Consider the following 13,854-nt stretch of genomic DNA (forward strand, 5'->3'; position numbering starts at 1 on the left):
CATCAGTTAAAATCTACCGAAACACTGTTTCATTGGGCTGTTGATATGAGGATCGTGAGAAGGCAGTTATCCTGCGGTATGTGACGGTGGCATGAAGCCAAACGAGCCAACTTCCTCTCTTACAAAGCCTAGCCTACATCATACTGCATCTCCTAGGCTAGCCTATACTTTTCCCTTTACGTTTGGTCTTCCAACTGCCCCCGCCTGTCTTAAACTTTTGGAAATCTCTGAATTAGCAGTGCAGGTCCTGGTCTAATTGACAGTTTCGTTCACACTCCAGTGTTATAGCTTTTGCGCCAATCCTCTTCCCTTCCCCGTTTCCATCGCTTTCATAATTGCCACCAACATAATGACACAGTTGCTGTGGCAACCATGTCTCTCTCTCTCTTTCTCGCTCTCTCTCTCTCTGTCTCTCTCTCTTTCACACACACACACACACACACACACACAGAAAAACACACTTTGGATCTTGGAGGTTTATTCGCTGAATTTACCTAATTTAGTAAGTTTCACCTGATGTTAGGCTATAATTCAACCCTGCGTTGAATTTTATTTTTGAATTATTTTTTTTTTTTATAAAAGAACAGTAGGCCTAGTCTAGGTGAATTCCGGAGCGATATTTTTCTCCGAGCCAGTAAAATAGAGGTCTTCAGAGTCATTCACTCAAAGATACAGGGGAATAAAGATGAACGCCACCAGTTGAATGGGCCTAATGACCAGCAGCGCCGAGCAGCGCAGAGTTGAGAGTCTCATCAGCACCAGTCTGAGCGACCAATCACAGCGCTCCCCCACTGGCGGACCTCCGTGAGGCCAGTCGCAGTTAGGCGGTGTAACCTATCTCGCTTGGAAATTATGAAGGGAACCAGCTTCAGTCGATTCCAGATGGAGAAAAGTTGAATTGGGGGATTTTTTTGGTGACGCGCTTGTCATTTTGAGCACCTGAATTACTGCGTGTTCTGCGGGATAGTTGCATTGTAACTTGAGCTGTAAAACAAACGAATTTTTCCGTTGTGTATAGTTGAATCGCCTTGTCACATGTAGGCTACTATCAGAAAATCTCAGAACATCTCCTCGGGACCGACTCTCTCTCTTTCTCCTGCTCGCGTTTTTTTCCCCTCTTTCTGTCGTGATGATGGATTATTAATAGTCTGATGGAGACACTTCAACACCGATTGAGATATGCAGCACTTGTGAAAAACAGCATATAAAACAGGTGGCAGATCCAGCAACAGTTCACGCTGTCCTGATCCTCCTCTGCCACAATAACAGGCTGCCATCTGAGAAACGCTGAGATACAGTGCGCAGGCTCTACAAGCGCTGTTCTCCAGCATTAAACCCCAGAGCAACGCACAGGTAAGGCACGACATTATGCACCTTTTATTAATGCAACACCAATTACCGAATTACACGCACAACTATTTCATACCTTAATTGTGTGTTTTCGAGTTTGGCTTCTGTTTAGGCGCATCAGCTGTGCTGAAGGCTGTTAAACAAAACATTTGGATGAAAGCTGCGCCATAGAAACATGTGAAGGCTTAATGATGGGCAGACATCTTTTTCATCACTTAAACACTTTAATCGAGAGCACATTGCAACATTATGACCATATTGATATTAGGACCGACACATCCAGCCAGACTACACACACACACACACACACACACACACACACACACACACGCACAAACACACACACACACACACACCGGCACGGATACACCCACGCAATCTTAGCCTTCTGATACATGCAAGTAATTTCCATAACCCGCATGCTTCTTCATTGCAAGTTGAAACTTATGAACCTAATGAAGGATGGATTGTATTTTGACGAGTCGATGTCCAAAATGCAAAGCCGTTGCGCAGCATGTATTTTACTAATAAGACTGACGCTGCTCCGCTGCTCCCACTGTAGCCTAATTAAATATATTTTCATCAACATGCCTTGTATTAGGATTTCCCCCTTTATTTATTCACATCTCAGTGCGTTTTCGTGACAGGGTGTCTTAAGAAAAAAAGAGGCCATTTTGTTTCATTTCCAACAAACACCTGTTGAAATTGTTGCATGCCCAGCATCTGCACAGCTGGTCAGTATCCTGCAATGAAAGTAAGGGGAGCCTTTTGGTTAATTTGCTTTGTTACAATTGCTTGGAATAGAAGGAATCTTTGGAAAAGGTTCGTTTTCCCTCCGGTGGCCATGTAACTCAAAGATGCATCCTTACAGTTCTGAATATGTTGCCCTTCACCCTTTAGTTCCCATCCTCTCTCTTTCTTCCTCTCTACTGCATTGCTTCAACAGCACAGTATAGAAATATGTGCAGGAAAACATTTGTCCCTTTGCTGAAAAGATGTGATGTTAGACTTTTTCGGTGCATGAGGACCTAATTCATTTAAAATCCCATTCGTTGTTAGAAAGCTGTAACTGCACATTCATTGGGGGAGTGGTTAAGACACATTGGCCAGAAAATTCTCATGAACAGTGAACAGAATCAGAGCAGAAAAATATGGTAATAGAAGTTGAGTGGGGAGGCGTCAGTGTCATCTTGTTGAGCAAATGACGGGCAGATGTGACTTTGAAATCTGGTTCGGCTAATGGGTATAGATTGGATTCTGCCTCCCTTCTCTTTCACTGCCTCTTTCACTCACACATAGACAGAGCTGCAGTGCTATTCTGAGAGAGTTAGCTGCCTCATCCCACGCACAGAATCTGAGAAAGGCAGAACGAGGTAGAAAAGAGGAGAAGGAAGGAACAAGAGGTACAAAGGAGAGAGAAAGAGATTGACTACAAGGAGGTTTACAGAATGCCTACTACACTCTCTCACATGCACACAAAGCCTTTTTCACAGTTTCACATTCTCCCTTTTTAATTGTTCTAACAGCGTGATGTACAGTCTTGATTAGCGCTCTTCTCGTGTGTGGCATTGACTGTATTTGCAGATCTGTTTGGCGGTGCTGTTTGTGTGATGTGCTATGTTGTATTGGTAAGTGCTGGGAGAAATGTACTTGATTCTGTGCCACCCACACACCGCCCTCCCACTCATGGTCGTCTCTCTGCATCTATACCTCTGGCTCTTCCCGCTCGCCACAATCTCTTTGCTCATTTAAATCCCTACCCTGCATTTATCCCTCTGCTGTCGTTCTCTCTTTCTCCCCACATTGGCATTACAGATGCTGCTCCTGCAACCAAACAGGCACACTGACACACACTCTGGCCTCTAACAATGCACATAATGCAAATAATAAACATGGCTGTTATTACGTGTGAAAAAAGTGAGGTTGCAACGCATCTTTCTAATCATGCCTCTTGTTTGTATTACAGCAGACACTCTGGCCGACACATTACAGGTTTGTCGACGTGTAAACCCAAAGACAATTCTGGAAATCAAGCAGGACATAAAGAAACGACAGAAAAACACTTTTGGAACAGTAGTCAGTGGGAGAGCTGCTGCCTTTGTGTCTTGTTTTTTACTCAGCTGAACTCTCCTCAGAAGGTCAGAGGAGCATGTAACTGAAACAAGTGGAGCCCTCGGTGATTTCAGCATTCTGTCTCCCCCATCTGTGCCTACATTCTCCGCTACAGATAGGGACGTTTCTGATAATTACATATAATTATAATTTCTGTGGGAGACAGATCTGCCTCTGTCTATTATTGCCAACACCTCCAACACAATTACTTCACACATTTACATATTTCTCAACAAAAGTGATATTCTTTGAACCTCAGAGACAAATCAGGAATAATTTTACTTAGATAGACATGTCACATGGAGACGCAATGTGCCATTCAGTTCATATCTAATTATTAGTGATACGGTTGAATGACACGGGTAACTTTTTGTGCCTAAAAGCTGAATAGAAAGCATTTAAAATATCTGTGACACTGCAGATTATTCTGCAGTACCTTTCACAGACTGGGAGTCGTTTCCTTGGTTTATGCTTACTCCTAATTTTCAGCTGTTACAGTCTTCTAGCACTTAAGCTGAGCCTCCCTCATTATCACCCCTCCGCCCAATCACAGTAACAGTCCGTGCCAGCCAGGCGACTACGGATGCACATTAATCCAACCATAGAAAAGATTGAGATCAAGTACAGTGTATCTATAGATGTGACGAGTTCATGCCTAACAAGTTAAAATGGAGTTACATCCCCACTCCAGAGAAAATTGGCATCATTAATAGACAGTTTTCATCAGTGGTGCAGTCTGTTAATCCCATTTGATTGTTTACAATGTTGATAAACACAAAATATATGAAAAGAAATATAAATGTCATACTAATTTCCAGAAAAGAATTGCTTACAGTTTAAACAAGTGCCAATTTTGAATGTATGTTGTGTCATAAACTAAAATAGTATAAAACAGATTCAACAGTTTACATTTGATACATCACTGGCCATAGACCATATTGTTGAAGTGCCATGCTCAGCATAGGAATGTATAGGACTGCAGTATTTTATTGAAAATCCATGCTACTCATTTTTACTGGCCTTTGTGTGTACACAAATTAATTCCTTCCAGCGGCATGTCAGATATTTGTTCTTTTGTTAAGTGGGAAGTGTAGAACAAGGCATTAAGAACTAAAAGCATGAAGATTGCTATTTTCAGTTTGTCCTTTTTACAAAGCTGCATCCATTCTAGGGTTCTACTTGAGAGGGCAAAAGATGAAGTCATCACACATTCAGAGTTCCTTTCTAGCAGTAAATTAAAACCCCTTTAATACCATTATCGAAAATCATTGAAACCTATCAACTATTTTTAATAGTGTTAGACCTTTTCATTTGTATTGTTCCAGACCTTTTCTAATATTACACCGTATGAATACTCAGCTTCTGACAAAACAAAAAATCAGGTTTCAAATTTCATCCTCCAACATGACTGAATGAAACTACTGATACATCATCAATATCCAGTAGGTTATACATGTTCCTTGAATATTTCACATGACATTTTAGTAGGTTAAATTGCAGAAGCGGATACAGTGTTGCAATTGCATTGACTCAACAACAGAAAATAGATCTCTTAGTCATGTAAAAATGACGCCCACCACCAATCTCAGAGTCCTCGCTGTCTACCTGCTCTCCCTCCTTACTGCCCCACTCACCGCTGTTGTGGAGACCTCTCCGTCCCCCCCTCCTCAGCAAACGGAGCGCTCAGTAAAGCCTTTGAATGAGCAGCCCAAGCCTGGTCCCAGCCCCCCTGTCCTGCTCCTCGCCATGCAGGCCAATATCAGGCCAGCTGCTCTCCAAGGCAGGACCAAAACTCCTGAGAAACTTCCAGAAACCTCAGAGGGAGTTCTGGAGGCGCCTCCGAGAGCCCTTCCCCAGGTCATGTTTCCCAAGAATGTGACGTCATCAGAGGCCCTTGCATCTCCCTTAGCCGCCGCCCAGGTAGCGCCCATTCGACCCCGCATGATAGACATATGGATTGATGTATGTCGGGGTTACTATGACGTAATGGGACACTTTGACAGCGCTTTCAACTGCTCCAAGGACACCTTCATCTTTTGCTGTGGAACCTGCCACTACCGTTTCTGCTGTCCAGAGCGTAGCCGGCAACTGGAGCAGGACAGCTGTAAAAACTATTACTCTCCAGACTGGGCCAAGCCACAGACAGACGCCATGATATTACCAGAGGAATTAGGTAATGACCCAGACTTTGATCCACTGAAGCAGCAGAGCCACAACACGGGCTTTGTCATTGGGGGCGTGATTGTGTTCATGGTGGCTGTCGCTGTGGGCATTAAGGTAGTCTTCAACAAGGTGCAACAGGAAGCCAACCAAAGGGACCTCAACATGCCCAGGTGAGACTTTAAAAAATACGTTTTCATCACCTCTCACTGCTGGATTTGATACTTCATTCAGTGTATGGACCCTGTAATGAAATTAGGTTTTCAGGACTTCATAAATAGCCCAGATTCATAATTTTGGTCTCAGAAGGATTTGGTTAGTTAACAAATTAAACATATTTGTTATATCATATAAGATTTACATTTTGATTTTTGTTAATGTATCAGTTTTCTATCTTGGGCTTTAGCAGGACGATGGTTGTAGACTGATCCCTTTCATAATGCAAATGATTAACAGTGTATCATTTTCTTTTATTATTCAAGTAGATTAACATAATAAGGATTTATCTGTCACCTACCAATTCACTGTCCAAAATAATTCTGTGTCAACAATATTGATAATTACAAATACCTTTTAAAAAAGTAATCAATTTGGTTTATTGTTAATTTCCTCTTGTGTTTCCTCTTTTTGCTTGTGTTTATTACATCGTTAGAGCCCTGGTTGACATGTTGCGGCACCAGTCGAGCCCAGTCCAGCAGGATGAGAGAAACAACAGCGTGGCTCTGGCTGTAGGGGATGGACAGGGGACACTTGGGAGACCTCCAAAAAATCTTTATGCCCCAGGACTGCCCAGCAAGGACAACAGATGTGAGGGTTTAGGGTCTTTTACACCATTAGTAAATAGCACAATCAGGGGCACAATCAGAGCTTTTGTAACTGCATCCTCTGTGTGCCGAGGCACACTGCGTTTGTCACGTTGGCATGTGAATGCAGGTTGTTTTCTGTATCCCACCATCAAGCCATATTTGTAGGAATTGCTTTACACAATGATGTTGAGAAGCTCTGTCCATGTGAGATGATCTGAAGGTGAATTAATGCATAAATGTCTATAGTTGCCTTGATCTTTTTATGTTAAAGAACCATTGAACGGGAAACAGGCTGACATCCATTTTGAGCTGATTACCTTATGTTCTTTTGACTTGCAGTGGGCAATTTGCAACACAATTTCATCCACTCTTCAGGCACCAGCCCCAAACACACCGCAACTATCGGTAAGCCAGCTATGTAAATTACATGTATTCACCACAATGCTTCATTTACTTTTTTCTGTTTCATTCAAGCTCAAAAGAAAACTCATTCATCCTAACAATAATAACGATTATCAGCACCTTGGTTGCTTGTGTTGAAAGCAAGATGAAATCTGTCAAGTGAAATCTGTCTGTGAGCAGATTCACACACAGCTACGTGCAGTGCACTATGTCCGGAGGTGCAAATCTCATTTACCACAGAGTTGTTTTCTCCCTGTGGTTTCTGTAGAACGCACTCCTCGAATGAACAATGCTCAGCTGGCAGCTGGAGGCACCCTGCTTTCCAGTAAACACAACAACACCAAATCCCAGCCTGCCTTTCACCACTCCCTGCACAACCTGGCTCAGCTGCCGCCCTCCTATGAGAGTGCCACCAAGCCTGAGCTCAACCGATACTCCTCACTCAAACGCCTCGGTAAGTACTTTCATTTTTGAGGAATCTGGACAAATGTTCCAGTGTGTCTGCTCTTGTCTCCCCTAGCAGCTGTTCTATGAGCACTGAAGCACAGTGACACTCTTGACACTATGGCTCAAAGCACATGATGCGTCATTATGTTCTGATGCTATTTACTGTGGTGATAAACAATTCAGAGAAATTTTGTTTGGCTTCCAGAGAAAGGTCTTGATGAGTACTCCTCTGGTTACTGCACCACCAAGCGCCGTCCTCACACAGCCCAGCCGGCCCTCCAGTCCTCTCAGCACCACCTACATTGGGGTGGAGACTACACCCTCAGTGGCAGAGGAACTCTCCCCAGGCATGCAGTTCGTCCTTGGATCCCACCGCCGCCTTCTGGCATGCCTGCCTCACCCACCCCGAATCCTTACCCTCTGGATCCCCCGGAGCCCCAGTACAACCCCAATTACGAGACTCTCTCCAAGCCAAGGAAAGTTAAATCCACTGACCAGCTGCTCAACATGGGTGACGTCCCTGGCAACACGGGGACATTGTCTAGGTTGTCCAAGAACCAGCAACACCAGTACTATAAAGCCATGGCTGCCTCCAATAAGAACTCCAACACGCAGACCCTCACCAGGAAGACCCAGGACAGGCAAGAAAGGCAGGACAGGCAGGAGAGGCAGGACAGGCAAGACAGACAGGAACGGCTGCTCATGTCCCCGGATCATTTGGAGGAAAGGATGGGGGTCGGCGGGATGGGGGTTGTAGATCCATACGCCCACACAGGAGGGGCTGTCCCCACGCTGCCTCGCCAGCAGAAGGCCCAGTCCCAGCAGAACGTCTGCGCCACGCCCTCCCTCGACCGACACCACATGATCAAGATGAACTCTCACCCCACTTCCGGACGAGAGCAGGAGAGGAGCACGGCCATGACAGGGCACATGAGCGGGGGCATGGGCTGGGCAGGGGAAGCTCCTGGGGCGGGGGTAGTCATGGGAACGGGAACACTAGGGGGCCACAGCGCTAGGAGGATGGCTTTTGCAGCGAAAAGGCAGAACACCATTGAGCAGCTACATTTCATACCAGGAGGGGGCGGTGGGGGGTCAACAGGAAGTGGAGGAGGGAGTCAGGGGATCAGGACGGGGAGCAAAAATGAGGTGACAGTGTGAGGCTTGTGCCCGAGTTTACCCCTCATCAAAGGTATGGGATCAGATCACCCTTCTGCATATAACTATTAGATTTACAAGATTAGATATACAACTACAATAAATACAACTAGAAGTATAAAGTATAGTAACAGTATAATGTGTTTAGGCTATTGAAATTAGTGTAATCTTGTAATTAAATAGCTTAAATATGATTGCTTAATTAAAAAGATCTAGGTAGGGAATACCTGTTCCAATTATGTGATAGCCTACATCAGCCATATTTTGTAACACAATTTGCCATATTGCCATATACAGCGGTGCCATTACTTGTAGAAAGAGTGACTGGAAGGGTGAAAATAAAACCAACAGAAGTATTGTTCATAATTTTGTTTTTATATATGTTTTTCAAAAAGTACTCAGGAGCCATATTAGATAGGGAATAAAACGATATATATACATACATATATATAAAGGTCGAGGAAGAGGAGGACCACGTGGAATATTGCATCACAGAATTGAATAGAGAATTGAGCCAACTACCTGCTGGACTGTCAACCTGCTCAGCTCTCGTCAACAATGATTTCTTAAACTGAACCTCATGGGTGAGAAGCCCGGTGGACCAGATGAGTGTGAATGAACCGTGTGCCTGGTGAGGGATTTTGGAGATCTGACACTCAACCTCATCCTGACACAGGGAGACAGAACTGTTTTTTGTTGCTTCCGATGTAAATGAGCGGACAAGGTGGAGGCTGTTTCTGACTGGGACACAGCACCCTGACACTGTTGGCAGTTCTCCTGCGCCCGATTTAAACCGCGGACGTACCCACATCACCAACTGACGCCTGGGTTGCCTAGTTTTCCATGTGACCTTAGATCAAATCCCCAGAGCGACTCACTCTCTGCTCACTGTTACACTACAAGAGTGTAAATGGATGTTATATTACGTTCCGTTCCCATAGATCAGGAACTAACTGTAAAAACAATGGGCTACCAAATAAAATAGAGCCATCTGTCACGTTATTACAAAAATATCTTGACACAAACATAGACTAGTGAAGAGACGCATGTGTTCAGTTTACCAGGCAACTTGCTTAAATGCAGGCTGTGAAAGAAGAGCAAAGATTTTTCTACAGAGCACAAATTAATAGGCCGTGACGCAGAGGTTGCACTTACACAACTGTCCTTCAAAGCCATTTATGGAGACACAAAGAGTATACCACAGAGGAAGCTGGTCTGACAATCACCATTTTATTATTCTCACCAGATGAAAAGTTAAACAAGTCAGTGATATTTTGTACAGTCAAAGAATTGGCTTCAGAGCAAGCCAAAACAACATCTCTGAGTCAGGGGAGAGGGCGACCTGAGGCCTTCTCCTGCGTGGCTCCAAACGCCGTAAGAGACTCGGATGTTTAGGAAGCCCTCCCCATCCTCAAGACGAAGACCTTGCTGTATCATAACGCACTTAAGCCAGTATGAGTATAAAAAAGATGTTAAAAAAAAATATTAAAAAAACAGAAAAGATTAAAAAAAATCTTCATCAATAACGCTTATCAATACTAAGGGCTATCCTATCCTATATACTGTAGTATGTGATATCTGTGGTCCATATAAAATACTATCTCTTTCTCTTGATTTTGTGTTGATATTGTCATGATGTATTAAGTATTAATGTGTACAAAAAACAAGAGCAATTTAAGCACAGTTCAAAGAGAAACACAGCGACAAAAACACTTTGCACAAATCTTTCCCCTGACATTTGCACCAGATGCAAACTTACTTTGTATCGTGTCCTCAAGGTTTACATTCTGTACAAGCACGGCTGACAGTGTGACAATGGAGGGTATTGTATTGAGAGAGGATTTTTTTTTATCAGAGATAATTACGCAGATCAGAAAAGGAACTTGTTTGTTTTTGTTCAGTCATGTGAAAGGATACAGAGATGAAATACTGATAAACAGAAACACAGAATTCATTTGAACAATCTTCCTATACACAGTGCTAAATGTAGTTGTTCTGAATATGATGGAGTGTTATTATTAATAATTATTATAACTGTTATGGTTATTATTAACAATTATCTTATGATGTGATGTTCTTTTACTTGGTGGGATTTAAGTGTTTATTGTTTTTAGATAACTAGCATTCTACTGACTAGTTGGGTTTTTTCATACATCTGGTCATAAATTCAAGTTTTTAAAACATTCCAAATCTTGATGCATGCCAGCTCCATTTCATTGAGAGGCAGTTACAGTATGCCTGGATTTTAAGGTCATCGATGCCTATATGGCCGATTGTCCAGCTGTATGTACTGTGCCTAGACATCGGCCTTATGACTTCTTGATCTCAAGTGATTACTTAGGTTTTACACTTGAGTACAAAAATATCTATTGAAAAAATCTGCAGCCTTCTTAACGTATGTCTAGACGACGGTGTTGTGAAGGATAGATGTTTTTGGGATGGGCCAGAAGTTATTAACCACACTGGAGGCGGTCTGTTGTCTCCACTGCAGCAGCCTGACCCGATAATATTATGGGTTGTACACACTAAACCCATGATGCCATAATGTATTTGTGTTTCGGATGAATGTTTATTACACAAGGTGGAGGAAAAACGGAGGTTTAATGGAAAGCTGAATGCTTTGAGTGTCTTTTTCAGGGAAATAGGACAGGTGACATACAGTAGTATTAGATTTTTTTAATAGAGCCACAAAAGGTCTGTAGCAAAGTCTGTAATATCTCACAAGCCATATTCATCAAAACTCATCATCACAATTTTATAAATGGTTAATCTAATTTGTGCAAGTATTGTATTTTGTATAGCTAGTACAATCAGAATATTTTTTTTTTTTTTAGTGATCTCGTCGACATTAATTTGAGGATTCAACAAATTATGTGTTAGTATTTAATGAATTGTACAGTGCCAAACTCATAACATTTTGTTGTCTTTCTATTGTCATAGCCTCCTACAAAACTACAGGGGTTATTAATTTTATTACAACTGAGAACAAACACACAGGCAAGTGAGCTGAAAAGCTAGTTATCAGAAAGAAATTAATGAATATGGTGTGTGTTTTTACCATTATGAATTTGTTTAGAGAGAGGATGGTTAATGGCCACCTGACTAAAGCATTGCTTACAGTGGATTTTATGGACAGGTACCGTGTCCAGTAATGAAATTCATGGATTTATTTTCATGCCTATAAATTTCAAAACATCCCTTTTGTTATTGTTCAATGCATTGATCCCCTTGGATACAACAGTGACTTACAAATAATTTGTATAATAAAGTTGGTGGAAAAAAATGCTTTGTCATTCATTATAGCGTGAATTTATTGCACTACTGTTTTTGAATTGTTTTTAGTATTTTTAACCTTAGTTGTAATCCATCTTTTTCAACCTGACATGAATGCTCAGGTCACCTACAACCTCTGGCGTTATGTCTACCCCTCTGGCACATTGCTTATCAATATTCATCATTCGTCATTTATGTCATTCAGTGGTATATTATCTTAGTATGGAATATTATTAAGATATTCATCCACCATTAGATCTTTCACACTCGTTTTGATGAAAAGACAAACATTAAAGTGCCATGCACCTTATCTTGCAACAATATTACTATATAAACTGGGCTGTACAATTATTTATTTCTGAGAAAAAAATTGTACCTATGCATTTTGCAGGAGTGGACCTCCAAGTGCCTGGCTGCTTACACATATATATCTAAGATTTAAGAATATCTCAGACTTCAGTTAGACTCTACGTTCATTGTTCGCACAAAGATAATAATGATTTAATAATTTAATACAAGACTCTCTTAAATTGGACCAATTCAATGTACAATCCAATTAAAGCAAGACTATTTTTGAAATAAAACACATGACATTACTTCTCTATTTCAGCAGACAATCTGTGTATTCTGGAAATAATTTAGCTGACACAGACATTTTTTACGGATGGAGGAAGTATTTATTTCCTAAGTATACCCTACTGAAGTAAAAGTATTAGGCCTGCAAAATTAAAACAGTGTAGTATAGTATATTCTGCAGTATAGGTACAGTATGAGAATAACAAGTATTATTAGCAACATGCATTTAGAGTATCAAAAGCAACAGAATACAAAGCAGAAAGTGACAGCTGTGAGAATTATTGTGTATTGGATTGTATTTCTGATGCATTCATGTGTATGCAGCATTTTATTGTTGAAGCTGGTTGAAGTTTGTTTTTGCATTACTATTTTTGAGCAGTTTAATCTACAACAGTGCTTCATATTTTACAAACTCATCATACCTTCTGTAAAATCTTAATCTGCAATGTAATCAGGAGTAATAAGTGCAATATTTTCCGCTGAATTATAGTTGAATAAGAATAAAATAGCACAAAATGGACATACTCAAATTAAGTACTTAAGTTGGTATATTCTGCCACTGGTCACATAGACATTTTACCATAAAATTCAGTGATGACTGTTTGACTAGGTGAAATTTATTTTAAAATATTTTCATTGCTCACTATAGAATATTTGGTTCCACTTGTTGCTGATTGTTTTTACAGAAGAACATCTCAGTTGAGACGTGGCCTGAGAGCCTCCCTTTAGACCAGTTGCTGAAATGACACGTGTGTCTGATATATGACAGACCAGAATAACATGTTTGTGCCGCCCAGTGGCTCCGTCAGCGGCAAGATGTTATGAAATTGAGATTTTAAAACAGTCAGATACACAAATGAAGGTTTTACGGGTCAAACCAGAAGCAAAGACTCTATATTACCAAAAAAGCCTTTTAGTCTTCAATAGGTTAGTGAGTACATGAAGTGGCATTTTGATAAAATCCCACATCACCAGGATGTGAGATATTGTATAAGCCACATTAAGGCTATACAGTGCCAGTGGGAGTGAACAACGGTGCTTTTAGAACATGAAATGAAAAGACCAAATTTGTCTTCATATAATTCACAGCTCTAGACCGTCTGAGTTACATCATACTGTACCTGCTGGAAAGTGTGGTGAGGGCTATGGAGCTCATATTTGAAACCTCCTGTGATTTGACATTTATTGCACCAAGATGTATTAAACTTATATTAAAGAGCAGATGGTGACATTCTACTGATACAGAATTATTTTTTTTACTGGAGATACACAAAGGGCAAGGAAAATATTATGTTCAGTTAAGGCACTGGCAGCCACTGATGCATTACAATCAATTGTAATGTGCACATTTCACCACCAGGAGGTTCAGTGGATTCTCAGTTCTGAGACAAAACCTGCACGAAGCCCTCACTCAAAATGTAATAAGCTGCCCACACTGTCCAACACCTGTAACCATTAATGCATTATATATATCTGCTAAGTAAAGTGAAACCCCCAGTTTTCAAAAATTAGGCTCAGTTTATTACATTGACTGTAGCTGAGAAAGACAAATTTGTTATAAAAGACAAATTAA

The 13,854-nt window shown here is 41.3% G+C and overlaps 1 protein-coding gene across 2 annotated transcripts; it reads left to right on the top strand.

Moving 5' to 3' along the window:
• Window positions 1–568: 568 nt before the first annotated feature.
• shisa7a (shisa family member 7a) lies at window positions 569–9,917 on the top strand. 2 transcript variants are annotated; one of them, XM_032519312.1, is made up of 6 exons: window positions 569–1,353; window positions 3,317–5,795; window positions 6,275–6,429; window positions 6,768–6,833; window positions 7,099–7,284; window positions 7,483–9,917. In XM_032519312.1, exons 2-6 carry the CDS (start codon window positions 5,029–5,031, stop codon window positions 8,433–8,435), a joined length of 2,127 nt encoding a protein of 708 aa, XP_032375203.1. In that variant the 5' UTR covers window positions 569–1,353; window positions 3,317–5,028; the 3' UTR covers window positions 8,436–9,917. The 2 variants fall into 2 exon arrangements, with proteins under 2 accessions (XP_032375203.1, XP_032375204.1); XM_032519313.1 differs by lacking the exon at window positions 569–1,353 and adding an exon at window positions 2,345–2,978.
• The last annotated feature ends 3,937 nt before the right edge of the window (window positions 9,918–13,854 follow it).

This window comes from Etheostoma spectabile, chromosome 6, assembly GCF_008692095.1.
Source record: "Etheostoma spectabile isolate EspeVRDwgs_2016 chromosome 6, UIUC_Espe_1.0, whole genome shotgun sequence".
NCBI classification, from domain to species: Eukaryota; Metazoa; Chordata; class Actinopteri; order Perciformes; family Percidae; genus Etheostoma; species Etheostoma spectabile.